The 18,721-nt window shown below is 37.4% G+C and overlaps 1 protein-coding gene and 1 long non-coding RNA gene across 2 annotated transcripts; one reads left to right on the forward strand and one right to left on the reverse strand.

Annotated features, from left to right (window-relative positions):
• Positions 1-1,684: 1,684 nt before the first annotated feature.
• LOC138872646 (uncharacterized) lies at positions 1,685-16,623 on the reverse strand. Its single transcript, XR_011401120.1, has 2 exons — positions 15,718-16,623; positions 1,685-2,244 (listed from the first exon to the last, which is right to left on the reverse strand). It is a non-coding gene; the product is annotated as an uncharacterized lncRNA (long non-coding RNA).
• On the forward strand, positions 1,718-3,212 carry LOC104214035 (anther-specific protein LAT52-like). The gene is made up of 2 exons (XM_009763630.2): positions 1,718-1,954; positions 2,645-3,212. The coding sequence occupies exons 1-2, from the start codon at positions 1,801-1,803 to the stop codon at positions 2,983-2,985; spliced, it is 495 nt and encodes a 164-aa protein (XP_009761932.1). The 5' UTR covers positions 1,718-1,800; the 3' UTR covers positions 2,986-3,212.
• Positions 16,624-18,721: the final 2,098 nt, after the last annotated feature.

Consider the following 18,721-nt stretch of genomic DNA (forward strand, 5'->3'; position numbering starts at 1 on the left):
GTCAAAATTTTTTGTGGACAAAGCATATCATTCTAGGTTTGAAAGTTAAAAGAGAAGGATTTGTAACATAGGTGAGAAAAAATAAAAAAAAAATACATCAAAAAAGGTTAAAACGAAATATTACAAAAAGGGAAGCATTATTGGTCAAGACTACTCATATTTTATCTATGGTATAACGGCAAAAACTTTTGAAAGAAAAATCTATAAATTCTCGTATTGAAATATCTATATGAAAAGAAAAATAATTAAATTAAAATGATTACCTATAATAATATTCGAAACAACAACCATCTGGAAAGTATTAATGATATTACGTAACCAATTTCTTGCCAATTCCGATCTTTTTGTTGCTTGAAAGTTTATGTCACTGACTCATTGCTCCCGTCTTAATTTTAAAATAGGACTTCCAAGTTAGTCTTGCATTATTGAGGAGTTATCATCTGGCAGACATGATAATTAGTTTTCATATATTCAATGTTGGAACAGCAAAGACAGACACTCATTAAGAAATTATCTTTACGGAAGATGAAAGAATGGTGGAAGAAAATATCTTGACATGAGAAAAAATAATGGATGAATCAGAAGTTTATGGTTGTGCTTTTAAAAAGGATCTAAATTTGTAAGTACTGCGGAAAAGTTGTAATCCTGTGAAGAGCCTCCATACGTGCTTCTTTTGAATGTGAAGCGTTGTGAATTGTGATTATTCGGTCGAGGCCTTAAGTTATTAATTGGGACTCTCAGGGTATTCAGGTAACAAAAAGGATATTTTAACATTGCATTTAAAAGGGGTTATGCATCTAATAGTTATGGCTTGTGACCCTTCATAAACGGGTACGTAGGTTATTTGCCCTTAGTTATTTTTAAATTTTTATTAATAAGGTATTTAAGTTAATTAGTAGGGGCTTCCCACTTTTAATATAAATATAGATAGATTAATAGATTCAATATTATATGTTGTTTACGTCATAATAAGTTGCGATTAAAGTGATTCACAACAAGATTTATTTGCTCCGTGAATTTTAGATTTTGGCTATAAATCCTAGCAGCGGACCCAAGATTAAGATTTGAAGGGTGTGGGTGCACTTTTGAATGATGTTACTATTAATATATCACTATTTTCTAAAGATATACATATATACATAATAATCCTAACGTGCAGTTTACTTTTGTTGTCACACTAAGAAAAGAGAAACAAGTAATAATTTGTATCAAAAGAGAGAGGAACTAATTAAACAGAGAGTATGACTCACAATGGCGATGAAAATTGATGAAACGCCAGGTTCAGATTTTCTAATTCAATAGCTTAGCTTCATTATATTTGATTATTTGTACATTCTTTCATGTTATCATGCAACGAAATGATAAGTTAATTAATAACCTTTTGACTTTTTATTTCTTATCTTTTCATTAACCTTTTTATTTGACAAGCACTTCCACTTTCGTGACTGTTATTCTTTCTGAATTTCAAATAAATTTTTTGTACATGTATGTGTATATAGGTACACATGCTGCACAATATTACGTTAATTAATAACCACCAATTAGTATTTATGGCTTCAAATGCAAAGTCATTGGTAACTTTTTCTTTCTCAAGCACTACATACAAGTGTAAAACAAAAGAACGGGTCATTTGCTTTGTAACTCCACTATACCAACAGAAAATCAGAAATAACGCTCAACCATATCTCCACAAATCCTTCCTCCTATAAATTGGATATTTCATTGTATTCAAATATCCGTGTCACATCAGAAAAAGGAGAACAATAAAAGGAAAGAAAAAAAAAACACAAAAAAGGGAAAATGGCAAAAGCTATTGTTCTCCTCTCTGCCCTTTGCGTTTTGGCCATTGCTAACTTCGCCGTCGCTGAGCCAGAAGTCTTTGATGTTGAAGGCAGAGTCTTTTGTGACACATGCCGTCTTGGTTTCGCCACCTCCCTTAGCGAGGCCATTCAAGGTATGAACAATAATAATAAGTGTTCCTTAACCCCTTTTGTTTTTCACAAAGACAACAGAAGCATTGGTGGCGCAATAACAAGTTGTTGTCACGTAATGATCAGAAGGTGACAACAACTTCTTACAAAATAACTTATTCTTTCTTAATGACAAAATAACCTCTTACAAAAAAACAGCATACAATATTTGGTGCTGCTTCTTTCTTGGATCTTGTGCATGCATAAGGAAGGCTGAGCTACCTTGCATGACAGGCAAATGCCAATTTAAGATTTCTTGAACATGGGTGCACCACTAAAAAAAATAGGAAAAAAAAAATATTAAGTGGGAATCAATCTCTATTCCTTAGGATAAATAACCCAATATTCAACCAAGTGCACTATTTAATGTTTTTGAAGTATGGGTGCCAATAGATAATATTAGACTAATTATAGAAAATACGTACATAAAATATCTAGTTTAACAATGAGATCATGGGTTTGCGTGGCTATGAAACCGCCCCTAATGAGAGAGGTTCAATTGAGCCCCTTAGTTGAAAATTTATATCGTGTAATTAGAATGCTTTTAGTGTAGCGGAAGATGATTACAAATTGCTTTAGATCGTAATTTTGAAACCTAAATGTGACGTTCATATATTTTTTGAAATTCCCTTATTAAAATTTTTGAGCAGTAAAAGAATGTATTAATGGTGCAGGTGCGACGGTGCGATTGACATGCAGAGACATCGAGACACACAATGAAACATACTCAACAGAAGGCAAAACCGACATGATTGGCAAATACACACTAACAGTAGAAGGTGATCATGAGAATGACATTTGCGAAGTAACAGTGGTGAATAGCCCAAGAGAGGATTGCAAGGAAATAGTTTCTGAGTTGGTTAAAGGCAGAGTTGTGTGCAGTAAAAATGTTGGAATGCACAATGCTGTTCGATTTACTAACCCACTTTTCTTCCAAAAGGACAAGCCTGTACCTGGCTGCAAAGAGCTCGTTGAGGAGATGGAGCTTGTTGATCTCTTGTTACTCGATGATTGAGCAAAATTAAACTTTAAGAGAGAATAGCTTTTGCCCCTTTCGTCATTCATTTTGCAATAAGAAAAAAGAAAAGAAAAGAATAAATTGGAATAGTGGCTTCTCCTGAATGTGTACTCCCATGGAAAAAGAAAAGAAAACTTTTTCCAAGAAGATGATCATGTGGTAGCTTCTTAGAAAATTTTGTGTTCCATAATTTGGTGTTACAAATTGATCATAATTTTGTGTCATCATCTTTTTTATTTGGCAATACTTACTATGTTATGAGAAGTTTTCTTTAACTTTAATTAACTTTCTTCCTCAATTGGAGAATAAATTCTCTCATTCATTTTGACTAGCAAGAAGTTGTTCAAACAAATTAAAAGAATTATATATATTGAGAAACATGTAAACAACTCCGGATCACTAATTTGTTTTAACAAATTGCAATTTTAGAATAGCAAATAAATGGAAAATTTGAACCTACGACCTCGCTCACAACGGATTTCGTGGAGTAAGGCGAAATTATATTGAGAGGCTTTTAAATTTAATTATTTTATAAAATATTTATACTAACAACAAAATTTGCTTTCTAAACAACAAATTAATCATTTAAGACAAAAAATAATAAATTTCAAAAATAAAAAGGAAGAGGTCCACAAATTTTGATCTGGCTATCATCACAAACAAGAAAAAGAAATAAACGTCCATAACATAATATCTTAAGTTTTAAGCATTAGCGGTGTCAAAAATATTTACTCCTTCTGATCAATCTAAGCAATAATTGTAGTTTATTTTATTAAGTAGCACTTATTGGTGAATATCTAAAATAAACTATAATATGTCGAATTACACTAAAAGAATACTGGTGCATGAATACTTTTGTGTTCATGCAGTTTCAGAAAATATTGTAAAAGAAATTCATTATGTTATCGATATATATAACTTAATTCATATATAAAAAGGATAAAATTTAAATTGAAGAGTGAAGCAAATATACTAATTAATCGGTGAAGAAACTTATCATAATTTATAAACTTATTGGTATAAATAACTTCAATCAAACAACAAAAAAATATGCTGTAACACTTTTCTTTATAGTAATTATTTATATAAATTATATAATATATAATAGTAGTAGTAGTAGTAATAATAATAATAATAATAATAATAATAATAATAATAATAATAATAATAATAATTTAAATAAATTTGGGGCCTTCAAATTTTAGGAGCTTAAGGCAACGGCCTCACTACTAGAGCCTTTAGAGCCGCCCATGTTTGGCACTAAAACCAGCATGATCATAATCGCTTAAACTGATAAGTTTAAAAGCTTCTCAAGGACATTTATATTTTAATGTGTTTGAGTTACATCTTATTAATTAATGTTAAAAACTCTTTTAGTATAGTTAATGATTAATTTACTAGTTTGCAACTACTTTATTTTTAAGTGTAGAAATTTTAAGACTTGTCATATGCATCAAAGCTATGCCCTGTTTCATGCCTTCGTCTGTTGCGTTCTTGATTTAGTTCATGCTCTTTTTTAACTAAATATTGACATCACTTATAAACGTTTTGCGACGGGTCTTTCATGTACTAATTTGATGAAACCTTCTCCATATTGGCTTCTCAAATGAACAATCATATGGAAAGTAAATCTATCCCCATCGATCTACCAATTAATGAACCACCCGATCTTAGCACTATGCAAATTGATGACTCCTCCACAAATTCCCAAAATACTTTCTTCCTACATAAACTTCTCTCCAGATCACCTATTCCTCATTCTCTACACCAATCTCATTATGTAACAACTGGCCTCGATCTAAGTGATGAAAACGACACTAACTATGACTTGTACATCTTCGTTCCCTTATCCTCAAGTGATAAAACACGACTCTATCGCCTTCTAAGAATACCACAAAGGAATCAAAGATATCATAAAAGAGAAGTAATCTTACTACCTTGAACTAAGAACTAGTAAAGGTTGAAAGATAAATCTAAAAGTACAAGTAACAAAGGTTCAAAAGAACTCTCAAAGTATGATATACTTAATCAATAAATGTTGTCTCAAGTTACTCGTAAAGTGGTCAAGATCCGAATCTATTGTTTTGATTTGCTTTTTAAGTAAAGGCGTTTGATTTCTTCCATAAATCAAGACGTTGTTACTTTGATCTTGTCAAGGCTATAGAACTTACGTTCTTGGAAGTTCTTGGAATTCTTTCCTTGAATTCGTCCCATATCCTTTATTTTCGTCTCTTTAATTCTAGTTGTTCAATTCCTTGTTGTTATTGCTTCCACATTTACTTCTCAAATTCTTACTCTAATTTGGATTCCCGACCTAGTTGTTATCAAGTGCTATCCTTGGAAATACTCAGTCATTGTTAAAGTATTTGGGCTCAAAGTAGGACACCAATTACTTAAGCAGAAAATATTTGCACAATGAAACCAACAGAGGAGGTTCCTTTAATTGACTTAGGCTCTGATTTTTTTTTTCCTCAAATTCCAAAAGGAAGAAAATATGTTACATGCACTACATGATGGGCCATGGTTTATTTTAAATCACTTTTTATCTGTGCGAAGATGGGAACTGAAATTCCTTGCATCTGAGGCACAACTTACATATTCTGCCATATGGCTTCACCTGCCCCAACTTCCCACAGAATTCTACGACATAGAAATTCTTCAGAAATTGGGAAACAATGTGGGTAAGCTACTTAAGATTGATGCATGCACCTCCACCACTACTAGAGGCCGTTATACAAGAATCTGTGTAGAAGTGTCGCTTGATAAGCCTCTAAAATCTCATATTTATATTGGAACACATAAGCAAATCATCTTGTATGAGGGACTTAATTTGCTTTGCGTTAATTGTTGTTGCTTGGGCCACAACAAAAAACAATGCACCCATCTTATACAATTTCCAGTTGCAGACAAAGCTTCCACAAATACTTCATTCAACAATCCCCAAGTTAACCCAACTACAAGCCTCTCTCCAACTAATGTAGAACAAGAGTGGAAAATAGTCACATTCCCACAAAAATCCATCTCTAAAATGCACATGCACAGACAGGCTCTTGATGGTGCACCTTCCAGTTCTGCAGGTACGCCGCCAACTCGATGATTGCTGCCAACACACGCTCCAGGTAAGTCCCCTAACCCTAAACCACCTTCCATCCAAACAACTAAGGTAAGTGGAAAAGACATCCACATCCCTAATAATATTTCCCATAAAAATATGTTTGATATCCTTAATGATAATGGATCCTCCACTAATTAGATAGACGAGCTTACCCATTTGAGTCAGCTCACTCCTAGTTCTCAAAAGACCTCTCTTAGCCCAAGCCCTACACCAACTAGTAGCCCAAGCCATGCACAATTCCTCACTTCTGGCACCACTGACACTTCTAATACTCTTTCCATGCAACACGTAAACCACAATGCCACTAATCACTCCTTCCAATCTCCATCGAATGACACATCTTCCTCAATAGTGACACTTCATGGGTCTAGTATAGAGACCCAAATTCAAGCATATTTTCTAAAATCCAACACCAATCACAACCCTGCAAAACCCACCCTACACTCAACAGATCCGCCCCAATCCAATCAAACCCAAGCCCATGCAAAAACCCCACTAAATACCGACCTCTCTCACCCAAACGCTTCCCAAAGCCCACTCATAAGCTCACCGCTTATTACCACCAATCCAGTATCCCAGTGTCCTCTTTCAACACCAACTCCCACAGATAATTCCAACACGCTAGATTTTACTCCCCGTCAAATACAAAATGCCACGCCTCCCCTTCCAAACTCCATACAATCTCACTCCCCACTCGAGACCATCACTCACTCCAACAACATCCCACCAAATTACTCCTCCATCATACCACTGTTTTCACTCCCCCATCCTCCACCAATGAACCCCAACTCATGCTTCTTCATAGCCCAGACTCCACATGCACCAAACAATCCAAACTCCTAGTGAGAACTGGGCCTACAGGATCATGCACTCATATTCACACTGAAAGTGAACAAACAAGAAATCACCATACTTCTCAACAATCTATCGGACCTTGCTCAGATAGTGATGGAAGGTATGAGCTTGGCGACGAACATCTTTGGCCAGTACCACTAGTCTATGATGCCACACACCGGCTTAACCCCATACAACCCCTAGCTCCACCAACACCATACTGGGAAACTACCCATCAATTCCCATACATGATCAATCTTCCTTTATACCCTCATACTCCATTAGTCTCTCCTACACCAAGGATCCAAACATATGTGCTCCCACCACTGCCTCTGCTTCCACCATCTCCAATAGGGCCACACGATCCGCTCACTCAGTCCCCGGAGAACTCCCCCCTCCCCTCCAAACTTTCCCAATCACAATACACAAAATAAAATTTTCCACCAAGAGATAGCTCAAGCAATGATCAACTTCAGAAAACAAGGCCAAACCCTGTTTGGCTCAGTGGGATCAAGGTCTTAGTCCTCAAATAGGAGTACACAAAAAGGTTCATTCTCAATTGCCCTCCAACCATGCATTGTTGTTACCTAAGAATAAGGCCAACCATAAACCTCGATGTGGGGAAGTATGCCCTAGTTATCACTCCCTCACTCCTACTCCCACTAGCGAACTAGTCCACTACGGAGGTTCCGCCAGCACCACACACCAATAATTCCATGATGAACTTCATCGTTTGGAATTATAGGGGAGCTCAATCTCCTAATGTTCATCGTAACTTCCGCTTCATGCTTGATTACCATCCTCCATCCTTGGTCGTGCTAGTAGAAACTCACATCACTGATCACCATCACATTAGGGATGATTTCCAATTCATCCATATGGCCGAAGTGCCTGCTGTAGGGAACGCATAAGGTATAGCTATATTTTGGTCCCTGGATACCTCACAGTTGATACAATTGCCATGACACAACAGGAGGTCCATTGCATGATAATCCCTCAACAACAGAAATGGATGTTCTATGCTATTTATGCTAGCCCACATGCACACAACTGCACTATATTATGTGAAAACTGGCATTGTATTTATGATCACTACAAGTGTCCATGGTTACTAGCGGGAAATTTCAATGAAATTCTTAGTAGCTCAGAGAAATTTGGTGGTAGGGTTATTAATCTCAATAGATCAAATCAATTCTTAAATTGTTTAAATTATTGTAACCTAATAGATCTAGGTTTCAAAGGTAGTCGCTACACTTGGACTAATAACCACAAATGTGGCTCCACTATTCTTGAACGTTTGGATAGATGCCTAGCCAATTTTGATTGGAATGTCTTGTTCCCTAATTCTCTAGTGACTCATTTGCCTCGAACGCACTCTGACCATTGCCCCCTTCTTTTAAATTTACTAGGGAAACCATCACCAAGCACCAAACCCTTTCGATTCGAAACAATTTGGACTTCACATCCAGATCTGCGTCCAATGATTAAAAATATATGGCAACAACACTTACACCTACTGCCTTCCATAAAATGCTTTCAACATACGACTTCTTATTGGAATCGTTATACTTTTGGTAATATTTTTAAAAGAAAGCAAAAACTCCTCGTGGCATCTCAGACAGGGTCACGTTCATGTTCTACTTGTGGCCGCACTCATCGTGGCGAGTGTTGGGGTACATCTCAAAGTTGCTACACTTGTAGAGAGGTTGGTCACATTACGAGGTTTTGCCCTCGAGATAGTGGTACTGGTCAGACAGGCACGCAACAACAGGGTACTAAGAGATAGAAGAAAGAAGATCTATCTCGATTCTATCTCTATCTTTCGACATCTCATCTCAGAGAATCAGGCTTTTCCCCTTCCGTAAGCGCATATAGGGAAGTGGGCCCTCGGCTATTGAGAGGACTCCTATTGTCTTTCTTTTATTTACTGGAGTTTCTTGTTCCCGCGCCCCTAGCTTTAATCACCCTCGTGAAGAGGCGTACTCCGATACCATTGATGTCCAATAGCTTTAATAGTAATGGCTGGATCTACTACTACCTCGTAACCGAAACAAGAGCTTGAACAAGAGTTGTTGTCGATATTGGCAACATTTTTAGGGAGCTCTTTGGGAGCGAAATGACTGCATAGCAGCCTGCGGAAAAAGCTCTAGAGCCCCTACTCCTAAGTTGGAGCAAGAAGCAAGGGATTGAGCGCATCTTTCCCCTTTCTATTAGTAGTAAGGTGGCTACAACGGAGCAGCTTACTCCTGAGATAGATTTACCGATTAAACTAGATTTACCCGCCTTTTTCACCCAAGCGGATTTCCCCGTGCTACCGAGTTTTGAGAAGACTACGGATCCATTCAACGATCTTTTTGACGCTCGTTTAACGGGCCTCCAGTCCTCCTTACACTACTCAACTAGTACATTCTTGCAAAATCTAGAACGAGATCTTATACAAGAATATAATTTTGTTCTCCAACTTGAAGAGGATTTATGAAAATTGAAATCTCGTATCAATTGGCTAAATGAAGGAGACGCCAATACAAAGTTCTTCCACCAATCAACTTTAAATCGTTGCAGACGTAATCGTATTAGTGCTATCCAAAATCAAGCGGGTAATTGGTTCTACGATATCCCCACTATCAAATCTACCTTCATTAATTTTCTTTTCCACTCTATTCACTACTAAATCTACCCTCTCTTTTAAATCACTTCTTTTTTATCAATACAACGTCTTACCTTCCCATGAAGCATCCCTCTTAGACAGGCGACTTGAAGACCTTGAAATAACTCAAGCAATACACTCCTTTAAGGGGCCCCTTAAAGTGCGGAGGGAGGATTTCTACACGCAACATCGTGGTTGGGCATTCCTCCTTCTTTTAAAAGAAGACTAGAGGATGAAAGAAGAAGCTCTTATATTAGATAAAGCCTAATTCTACTGTCCTTTGAAGATTGGAAGATAGTAAAAGCCAACTTCCTTTTTAAAGATCACTCAACGATGTGGCAAATCCCCTTTTTTAAGTCTATAAATTGGAAGCAGGAAAATGGTCTCCGCCCCTACTTTTATCAAGAATACTGGTATGAGATTTCACACTCAGTCATCACTTTTTGTAAAAAGGTTTTTTCACAAGGATGCATCCCTGAGGAAATCAATAATACCTACCTATGTCTTATTCCTAAACAACGCCATGCAGCAAAAGTTACTCATTTTAGGCCCATTATCCTTTGCAACACTATCTACAGAATTATTACCAAAATTATTGTAAACCATATCAAGCCCTATTTATCTAAGATAATAGGTTTAACTCAAGCTAGTTTTTTAAAAAGGCATAAGGCCGTTGATAATGCAACCATAGATCAGGAAATCGTGAACAAATTCCAAAGAATGAATGGCCGAATCCCCCATATACTTCTTAAATTGGATCTCGAAAAGGCTTTCGATAGGTTAGAATGGTGATTCATATGTCACACACTTATTTTAATTTTCCACCAGCTCTCATATCTCTCTTCATGTCTTGCGTCTCCACTTCTTCAATTTCCATCCTATTCAGTGGCATGCCAACACACTATTTCTTACCCACTAGAGGTATAAGGCAAGGTGATCCTCTCTCACTATACCTTTTTATATTATGCATGGAAATGCTCACTCGCTCCATAGAAAGAGCAGTTGATTATAATCAGTAGTCACCCATCACTCTTTCCCGGTCACGTCCCCGCATTTCTCATCTACTCTTTACGGACGACATTATCCTCACTTCAAAACTAACAACGACCTCCTGTCACTCCATTATTGACACTCTCATATACTTCACCAACTTAGCTAAACAAAAGATAAATTTTCACAAGTCAAAGATCTTTTTTTCAAAAAATTGTTCACCTTCTCACAAAGAATTTGTCCTAAGCTCTTTCAACATGTCCGAGGGAAAATCTTTTGGTAGGTACCTAGGTTTTCCCATTTTCCTCAAAAGACCTATGCAAAGAGATTTTCAATTCTTTCTCGACAACTTCAAATTAAGGCTTGCCGATTGGAAGACTCATTGCCTTACTATGGCAGGTAGAGCCACCCTTATCAAATCTACCCTCAACTCTCTCTCTAACTATACCATGTAATATATCTCCATACCACAAAATATCATCACATTGTTGGATAGATATAAAAAATGTTTCTTTTGGGGCTCAACATCCCAAAAACAGAAACTACATCTGATTAAATGGGAGATCGTTACATTACCAAAATCCCAAGGAGGTCTTGGAATACAAAACATCTCGCCCTACTAGCCAACTTAGTACGAAGGCTTTTTAAACATCCGTCATCTTTTTGGGCATCTATACTAGTCACAACGTACATTACCTCTAAAATATCCTTCTTCATTTGGAAAAGAACATCCAACAAGGATGGCACCATTGTCAATTAGGATCTAAATGGATAGTCTCATCTGACAACCATATCAAATTTTTGACTGACAGTTGGATTGATCACAACACTCTCCTTAGATCCTTAATTGAAGGTCCCCTACCACTCCTAGAATCCCAACGCCCAATTAGCTCCTACATCCGCAATTACAACTGGGACCTTGCTAAACTACCTTTTAATCTTTCCCAGGAAATACTTCTTAAATTACTTAGTATTTACTTATCCCAATACCCCAATCACCATGTACTCTCATCTGGAACCTCACATTTTCAGGACAATTTACTGTCTAGTCATGTTATTACGCAGTAACACCAACTACCCCTTCTATAAACTATGCTTGGGCTTGGAAACTGCCCACACCACCGAAAATCAGATACTTTCTTTGGCTATGTAGCCATCATAGGCTCCCTACAAATGCCTACTTAGCTCGCCTTAATATTATCAACAACAACCTTTATAATTACTGTTCCACGGCTGAGGAGACTATACATCATATCTTCTTCGAGTGCTCTGCCTCAAGACCATTATGGGCTCACCTAGGACTTCTTCATCATATAAACACCCTTCAACATCTGAGCACTTCACTAATTGAGCGAATCAAGTTTTTAATCAAAAATTATAATCACCATATCCCCTATAGCATTCCTCCGTCAACCCTAATTCTTTATTATCTATGGGGTATATGGATCCAACGCAACCAAAATCTATTCCACCCAACAACAATCTACTCCTGCTTACTATTTACAAATCATTAAAAAAAGCCGTGGAATTCCACTTCCTCACATTGCAACCACACAGGAACACAAAACTAACACCTCTCTACATCAAATGGAAACCACCCAACCACAACCACTACAAATTAAACATTGATGGAGCAACTAAGTCCCGGGGGTTAAATGGAATAGGATGGGTCATACGATCCTCTGAAGGGAACTAACTTTTAGGATACTCTAAATGATAATAGGCTAGATTCATGTAATTTGGCGACTGTGTACGCCCCAGCTTGACTATATTTCATTGTTATAAGATAGTTAAATGATGTTAAATTGGCTCTAATTGTGAATTTCATGTTTTGCAGGAGTGAGTGGCATGTATGAGGACTTAAAACTGTAATTGGAGCTAAATGGAAGCAAGAGAAGCCCCTAAGAGCTGATTACGTAGGAAAACAAGAGAAAAAAGAGTTGAAATGAAGACCCAGACTAGCGCGGCCACTAGCACGACTGCGTTAGCCCAGGAATTCGAGGCAAAATGGTAGGCCATATGTGTGGTCATTAGCGCGTCTACTAGCGCGACTGCGCTAGCCCAGTTCTGGAAAAATAAACTTCAGGGGTAAACTTGGAAGTTCGGGGGTAAATCCACTTAACCTATAGAAAGTCCAGCTCGCCCATGGGAGGATTATAAAGGTTTTCATAGCTTAGTTCAAGGCAAGGAGAGGCAAAAGGCAAGGGGGATAATTCAACATCGATTTCTTCCTTTATCCTTTTTGTGTTTTACTATTTGTGATGAATTTGACTAGTGTTATGATGAACACTAGTATGAGTAGCTATATATTTAGTCTAATGTTTTGATGGAACCTATTGAAGGATGAACTTCTTGTTATGTTAATATAGTTTGCCCAGTTTAATCTCTATTTGTTCAACTATGTTTTTATTGTAGTTAATTGATAGGATCCTCAATTACTTGTGTCTATTTAGTGTGCAAAACTGGGGAGAGAGTGCATATTTAGGTAATTATTGAACAACACCACTCCCGAAGTATATGAGGGATCAATAACCGAGGGTTTAAAGGCGGGATTAGGGATAACAAAGCCTTGGGTGCAATCTAAAGTGAGCTGTAATAAACAAAGCCAGCTAGCATAACTCGGGAGAATGCGTTTAGTAAATTGTCGTGATTACTCGGGAGAGATTTACGGTAATAAGAGTGCTCATGATTGATAGAGACGATTAGGCAAATCTATGTAAAACATAACTGGAAGGGATTCCATCAATAGGGAAAATCATAACCTGAGATATTTCTCTTAATTGTTTACAACTTAATCATAGTTAGTCTTCAGTTGCTTATTTTCAGTCAGTCTTAGTTAGTAGAAACATCCTCAATTGTTATTCAGAATGTTTGGGAAGTTGATTACGTAGAATTTCATTAGTCTAACAAGAGTAATTGATAGGTTAATTCCTTGTGGGTTTGACTCTGGGCGAAATATTCAGATTATATTTGCAACGCCCGCGTGTCCTTTTTATAAGGCATAGTTGGGCGTGATCACTAAACATAAAGAGTTTGGAAATAACATACAAATGGAGCTAACTGCTTTGCTTTACGGCTTGCGCTTGTCTTTACAGCATGGTTACTTCCCAATGGAGATTAATATAGATGCCAAAGAGGTAATCACTTTAATCCATTCCAACAATCCTCACTATACTAACTTGATCAATGATTGCAGGTTGCTGCTCAGGCAACAGGATGACCCACTTCATCAGCATACAAATAGGGAGGCAAATATGGTAGCTGATGGTTTAGCAAAACATGGTACTCAATTATCATGCAGCAACGGCCTACAACTTTTTTATACACCACCACCTTTTGTCTACCAACACTTCCACGAAGGTAAAACATGGGAAGAGAGACGGAGATTTATCAACTCTTGCATTTTTGTTATCCTCCCTATCCCCCCTAATGTAAATTCATGCACAACTATGATCTCCGCTCTCCCCTCCGGTAACAATCCGGCTAGTTTTTGTAATGATCCTTCCATGGATCCTAGTAGTGAAGTAGCTCGTAGTTTTTGTACTGGTCCGCTTCTGGATTATAGGTCAATAGTAACTACTCATGTATCATCAGTCCCCACAAATGCCACGAGCACCTTGCCCTATGTATATTATGCAACGTAGAAATGAAGTTAGTAATCTTTTATGACCCAAAAAAGTAAGATTTCTATATGTATTTTAGGATTTCGTTCATTTCCAATGAATCGTCTATTAAATTATGTCAATTGATGTTTGATAAAAGAATGAAAAGAACTTTCCTAATTACTTGAGAAGAAAATTCTTTTTTCTTTAAAAAGGTAGGAAGTAAAAGTGTTTTTGCTTTGCAGTATCAACCTGCAAAATGTGATAATTGTCACATCTTCTTTTTACCACCCGAGGAGGTATATAAGGAAATTTTTTCAATTAAAGTGATATTAATCGAAATGAGATTATTTATTTATTTTCAGAGTCGTCACTTAGAATAATTTATGTTGTCCCAAGTCACCGATTTATTTTAAATCCCAAATCGAGGAAATTTGACTCTGTTTTACAGTCTGCGAACATAAAAGACCGGGTAAGGAATTCTATTAACCCGGGAGAAGGTGTTAGGCATTCCCGGATTCCGTGGTTTTAGCACGGTCGCTCAACTATTAATAATTGGCCTAATTATCTAATTTATTACATGTTTTAAACCTATTGTGCATTTTTAACTTTATAACTGCTTTTATTTATTTATGGAATTATTTCTAGAACAAGTTACGATTGTCGTACACTTGTTTGTTTTGGAACACATTGCAAATCACGCTACATGAAATGCACCCGTGATTTACAACATGTTCATTTTTATTATCGTTCAAAGTTGTGGTCGGGTCACATGAAATGTACACCCGGATTTGGGAATTATGTATCACAACTACGCCACAGGAACCGTACCCATAGTCGCGATAGTTACTTAATCACGCCTAAAGCATTTCTACGAATATTTGATTAAGGCTTAATTTAGAAGTGTACCTAAAGTTGTGATTATGTCTCTAGGCTAAATACCCTATGTCATGTAACTAGGTATAAAGGTTCAATACTATATGAGATATTTATTTAATTTAATTGGGAAGCTTATGGATTACATGGAAATGGAATAATCCTAAAATGGATCAATAAAATGTCATTATGGAAATGGGCCTGGCACAATTCAGCTTATAGGCCCAAAATTTCTTTCTCTTCAAGATTAAACCCATAACCAATGTAAAGAAATGAGCAATTTGCATATTAAATCACAAACCTGGTCCACTCAAGTCTACCAAGTTAGAGACAAATTCCTTATTAAACATATAATACTACTAACAAAACTCAAAACTGTCCCCATTAATTTTAAATTGAAAACACATAAGCACTTACGACATGAAATCAAACTCATTTCAAAACTAAAAATATGCCCAAGTTATATCATTTGAATCTAAGCATACTTACGCTAAGAAGGTTACATACTAACTTTAGTAATTAATGTAAACAAACGCTCAAAACATCAAATCAAATAAATAAATAAAACAGGGAACATTCAACTAAAATATAGAAACAAAAACAGAAAATTAGGCAAAAAAATAATTAGAGCAAATATATTAGTGGGATCTAAGATGGAAATGGACCTTGTGATGCAAATCGTATAGCAACAGAGAAAAGGGCCGGCTCTGAGTTGACGACTAGAATTGAACAGAGAATCACGAACGGAAAACCTCGCATCGGCCACCTCTAACGCCGACCTCCCGAACGGGATCTCGCCGGCGACTTCCCCATGGATTCTACCATTTTTAGCGTGAAGAAGGGGCTGTTTTGGAGCTGATTTTCAGAGCAGTTTTTTTAGCTTCATTTCGAGAAAATTTAAGCTGCATTTTTTGCTCAATTTTGTGATTGCTTTTCAGCTCGTTTTGGGTGAGGTTTGGAGCTGAAATGAGATGGTTCGGAGGTGCTTTTCGGGTCATTTTTTAGCAGCTTTTGGACCTGTTTTGCAGGTAATTTTTGCTGCTTTTCTGAGATGCCTTTGTTGCGTTCTTGAGTTGGTTTTTAGTCAAAATAGGGGCTATTCGGGTGAGGTTTTTGCGTGATTTTTTGGCTAGTTTCGGGCTAAGGGAGGTTGTTTATGGAGGAGGAAGAAGGCAGCAACAGCTGCTGCATTTTTTGCCTCAAACATCTGCAATATTTCTTTCAAATGCTGCTGAAAATCGTGGGTTTTGAGAATGGATGAAGCTTTTGTAATTGGGGGTGAGTGGATGTGTTTTTTGTTTCTTAGCTTAAGAATTTTTGGAGTTTGGAAAGGTGATGGTGCCGTTTTCTTCAAGAGAGGGGTCTTCCCTTCTCCTCTGATTTTTTTTTCTTTTAGGTTAAGGGAACTCCTTTTTATAAGAAATATTAGGGATTAGGTTTTAATGAGGGGAAGGGTTAATGGGCCAGGTTTTGGGTATGGTATTGGGTTGGGCTAGTTTAGAGCAAATTAGATTTTGGCTTCGAATTAAGCTGGTCCAGATGAAATTAGAAGACCAAATCTACTTCTTTGCTTTTTTCTTTGTTTTTCTTTTGATTTTAAATTCTAACAAATTAATTCCTAAACTAAAACCTAACATAACTCTTATTAGCAAATTTAATTCTATTTATCTATTAACAAATGCATGTAAAATATAAAAAATATTTTGTTTGATTTTTATTTATTAATTCTAATAATTAAAGAGTGACTAATTTCTAAAAATGCAAATTAAACCTAATATGGCATGAAATTAAAATGTGATAATTTTTTATAATTTTTCTATGATTTTAAGATATTAAACATGCATGAAATGCAACTAAATAAAGAAAAACTCCTACAATCCACTAAAATTATTTTTGGTCTATTTGTAGGAGTTATTTCTATACGAGGCAAAAATTAGGTGCTCACAGCTGCCCCTTTTTACTGGAAAACATGAAGAGTTTTCGAGCAAAGATAAAGTGAGCAATTACGAGCGATTGTTGCCCGTTTAGATACTCCATGGGAAGCATTTTTGAACACGTTTGACCGAACCTTGCTTCAGAGGTTGCCTACATATCCTTGGCTTTAAAGGAATCAGGCCGGTGTAGTTCTGGAAGAATGATGGAGTGATGAGTTCGAGAGTCGAGCGAGGTTCCGTCGAGGCTCCGGTTTGTAGTCCTGTTATTACATCAAAATCAAAGTTAAAAAGACTAACTAAGCTTATGAGCTACGAGTTACAAGATTCCTATCTATGAGTCTTCTGAAGCTTGATCTTGAGTATTGGTTGGTTCTTCATGCAGACTCTGATCTGAATCTTGATGCTTGTTAGCTGCAAGTTCTCATTCTTCTTCAACTTCTCGGATCAAGGCGAGACATGCAATCTTGTGACTTCAATCATGTCTTGAGCAGTCTACATCTTTTATCCGCTTCTGCACTTCGAGTTCCCTTCTTTTTTTTCTTTTATTCTGGATTGAGATTCATTCTTTTGGTCGTCTCGAACCCTGTGCCTTGAGGTAAAAACCTGTTCAAGCACCAAAACCAAAAACAAACGAAATTTTTCTGTCCCAGTTTTCACTAGGAAAATTTTGTGAGTTATTGCAACAAAATCTAAACTATTTTTTTTATTGAAAGCAATTAAAATAGGAATTATGTATCCTTGAGAAAAAGAGATTAAAGAGTAGAGACCCTATATCTAAAATCAAATCAAATGGGGATCGGAGGCCCTAAGTTGGAAAGATTACCAGGTTATGTTGGAAAATGACCGGGTTATGTTGAAAAGGTCCTTGGGTTATGCCGAGGAAGGTCATCGGGTTATGCCGGAAAAAGTCCACGGATTATGCCGGGAAGGTCCTCGGGTTATGCCGGGGAAAGTCATCTGGTTATGCCGGAAAGGTCCTCGAGTTATGCCGGGAAAAGCCATCGGGTTATGCCGGAAAAGGTCCTCGGGTTATGCTAGGGAGGACCACCAGTTATGCCGGAAAAGTCATCGGGTTATGCCGGAAAAGGTCCACGGGTTATGCCAAAAAAGTCTTCAGGTTATGCCGGAAAAGGTCCTCGGTTATGCCGGGGAGGTCATCTAGTTATGCCGGAAAGGTCCTCGGGTTATGCCGGGGAAGGTCATCGGGTTATACCGGAAAAAGTCCTCGAGTTATGTCGGGGAGGTCCACGGGTTATGCCGGGAAAGTCATCGGGTTATATTGGAAAAGGTCCACGGGTTATGCCAGGAAAGTCATCGGGTTATGCCGGAAAGGTCCACGGGTTATGCTGGGAAAGTCATCGGGTTATGCCGGAAAAGGTCCTCGGGTTATGCCAGAGAGGTCATCGGGTTATGCCGAAAAAGGTCCTCGGGTTATGCCGGAGAGGTCATCAGGTTATGCCAAAAAGGTCCTCGGGTTATGCCGGGGAGGTCCACAGGTTATGCCGGGAAAGGCATCGGGTTATGCTAGAAAATGTCCACGGGTTATGACGGGAAAGTAATCGGGTTATGCCGGAAAGGTCCTCGGGTTATGCCGGGGAAGGTCATCGGGTTATGCCAGGAAGGTCCTCGGGTTTATGCCGGGAATAACTAGAGAATGGGACCCTATGTTGGAAAGATTACCAGGTTATGCTGGCATCGACTAGGGAATGGGACCCAATGATGGAAAGATTAACAG

Source organism: Nicotiana sylvestris, chromosome 7 (genome assembly GCF_000393655.2).
Source record: "Nicotiana sylvestris chromosome 7, ASM39365v2, whole genome shotgun sequence".
In the NCBI taxonomy this organism is placed as follows: Eukaryota; Viridiplantae; Streptophyta; class Magnoliopsida; order Solanales; family Solanaceae; genus Nicotiana; species Nicotiana sylvestris.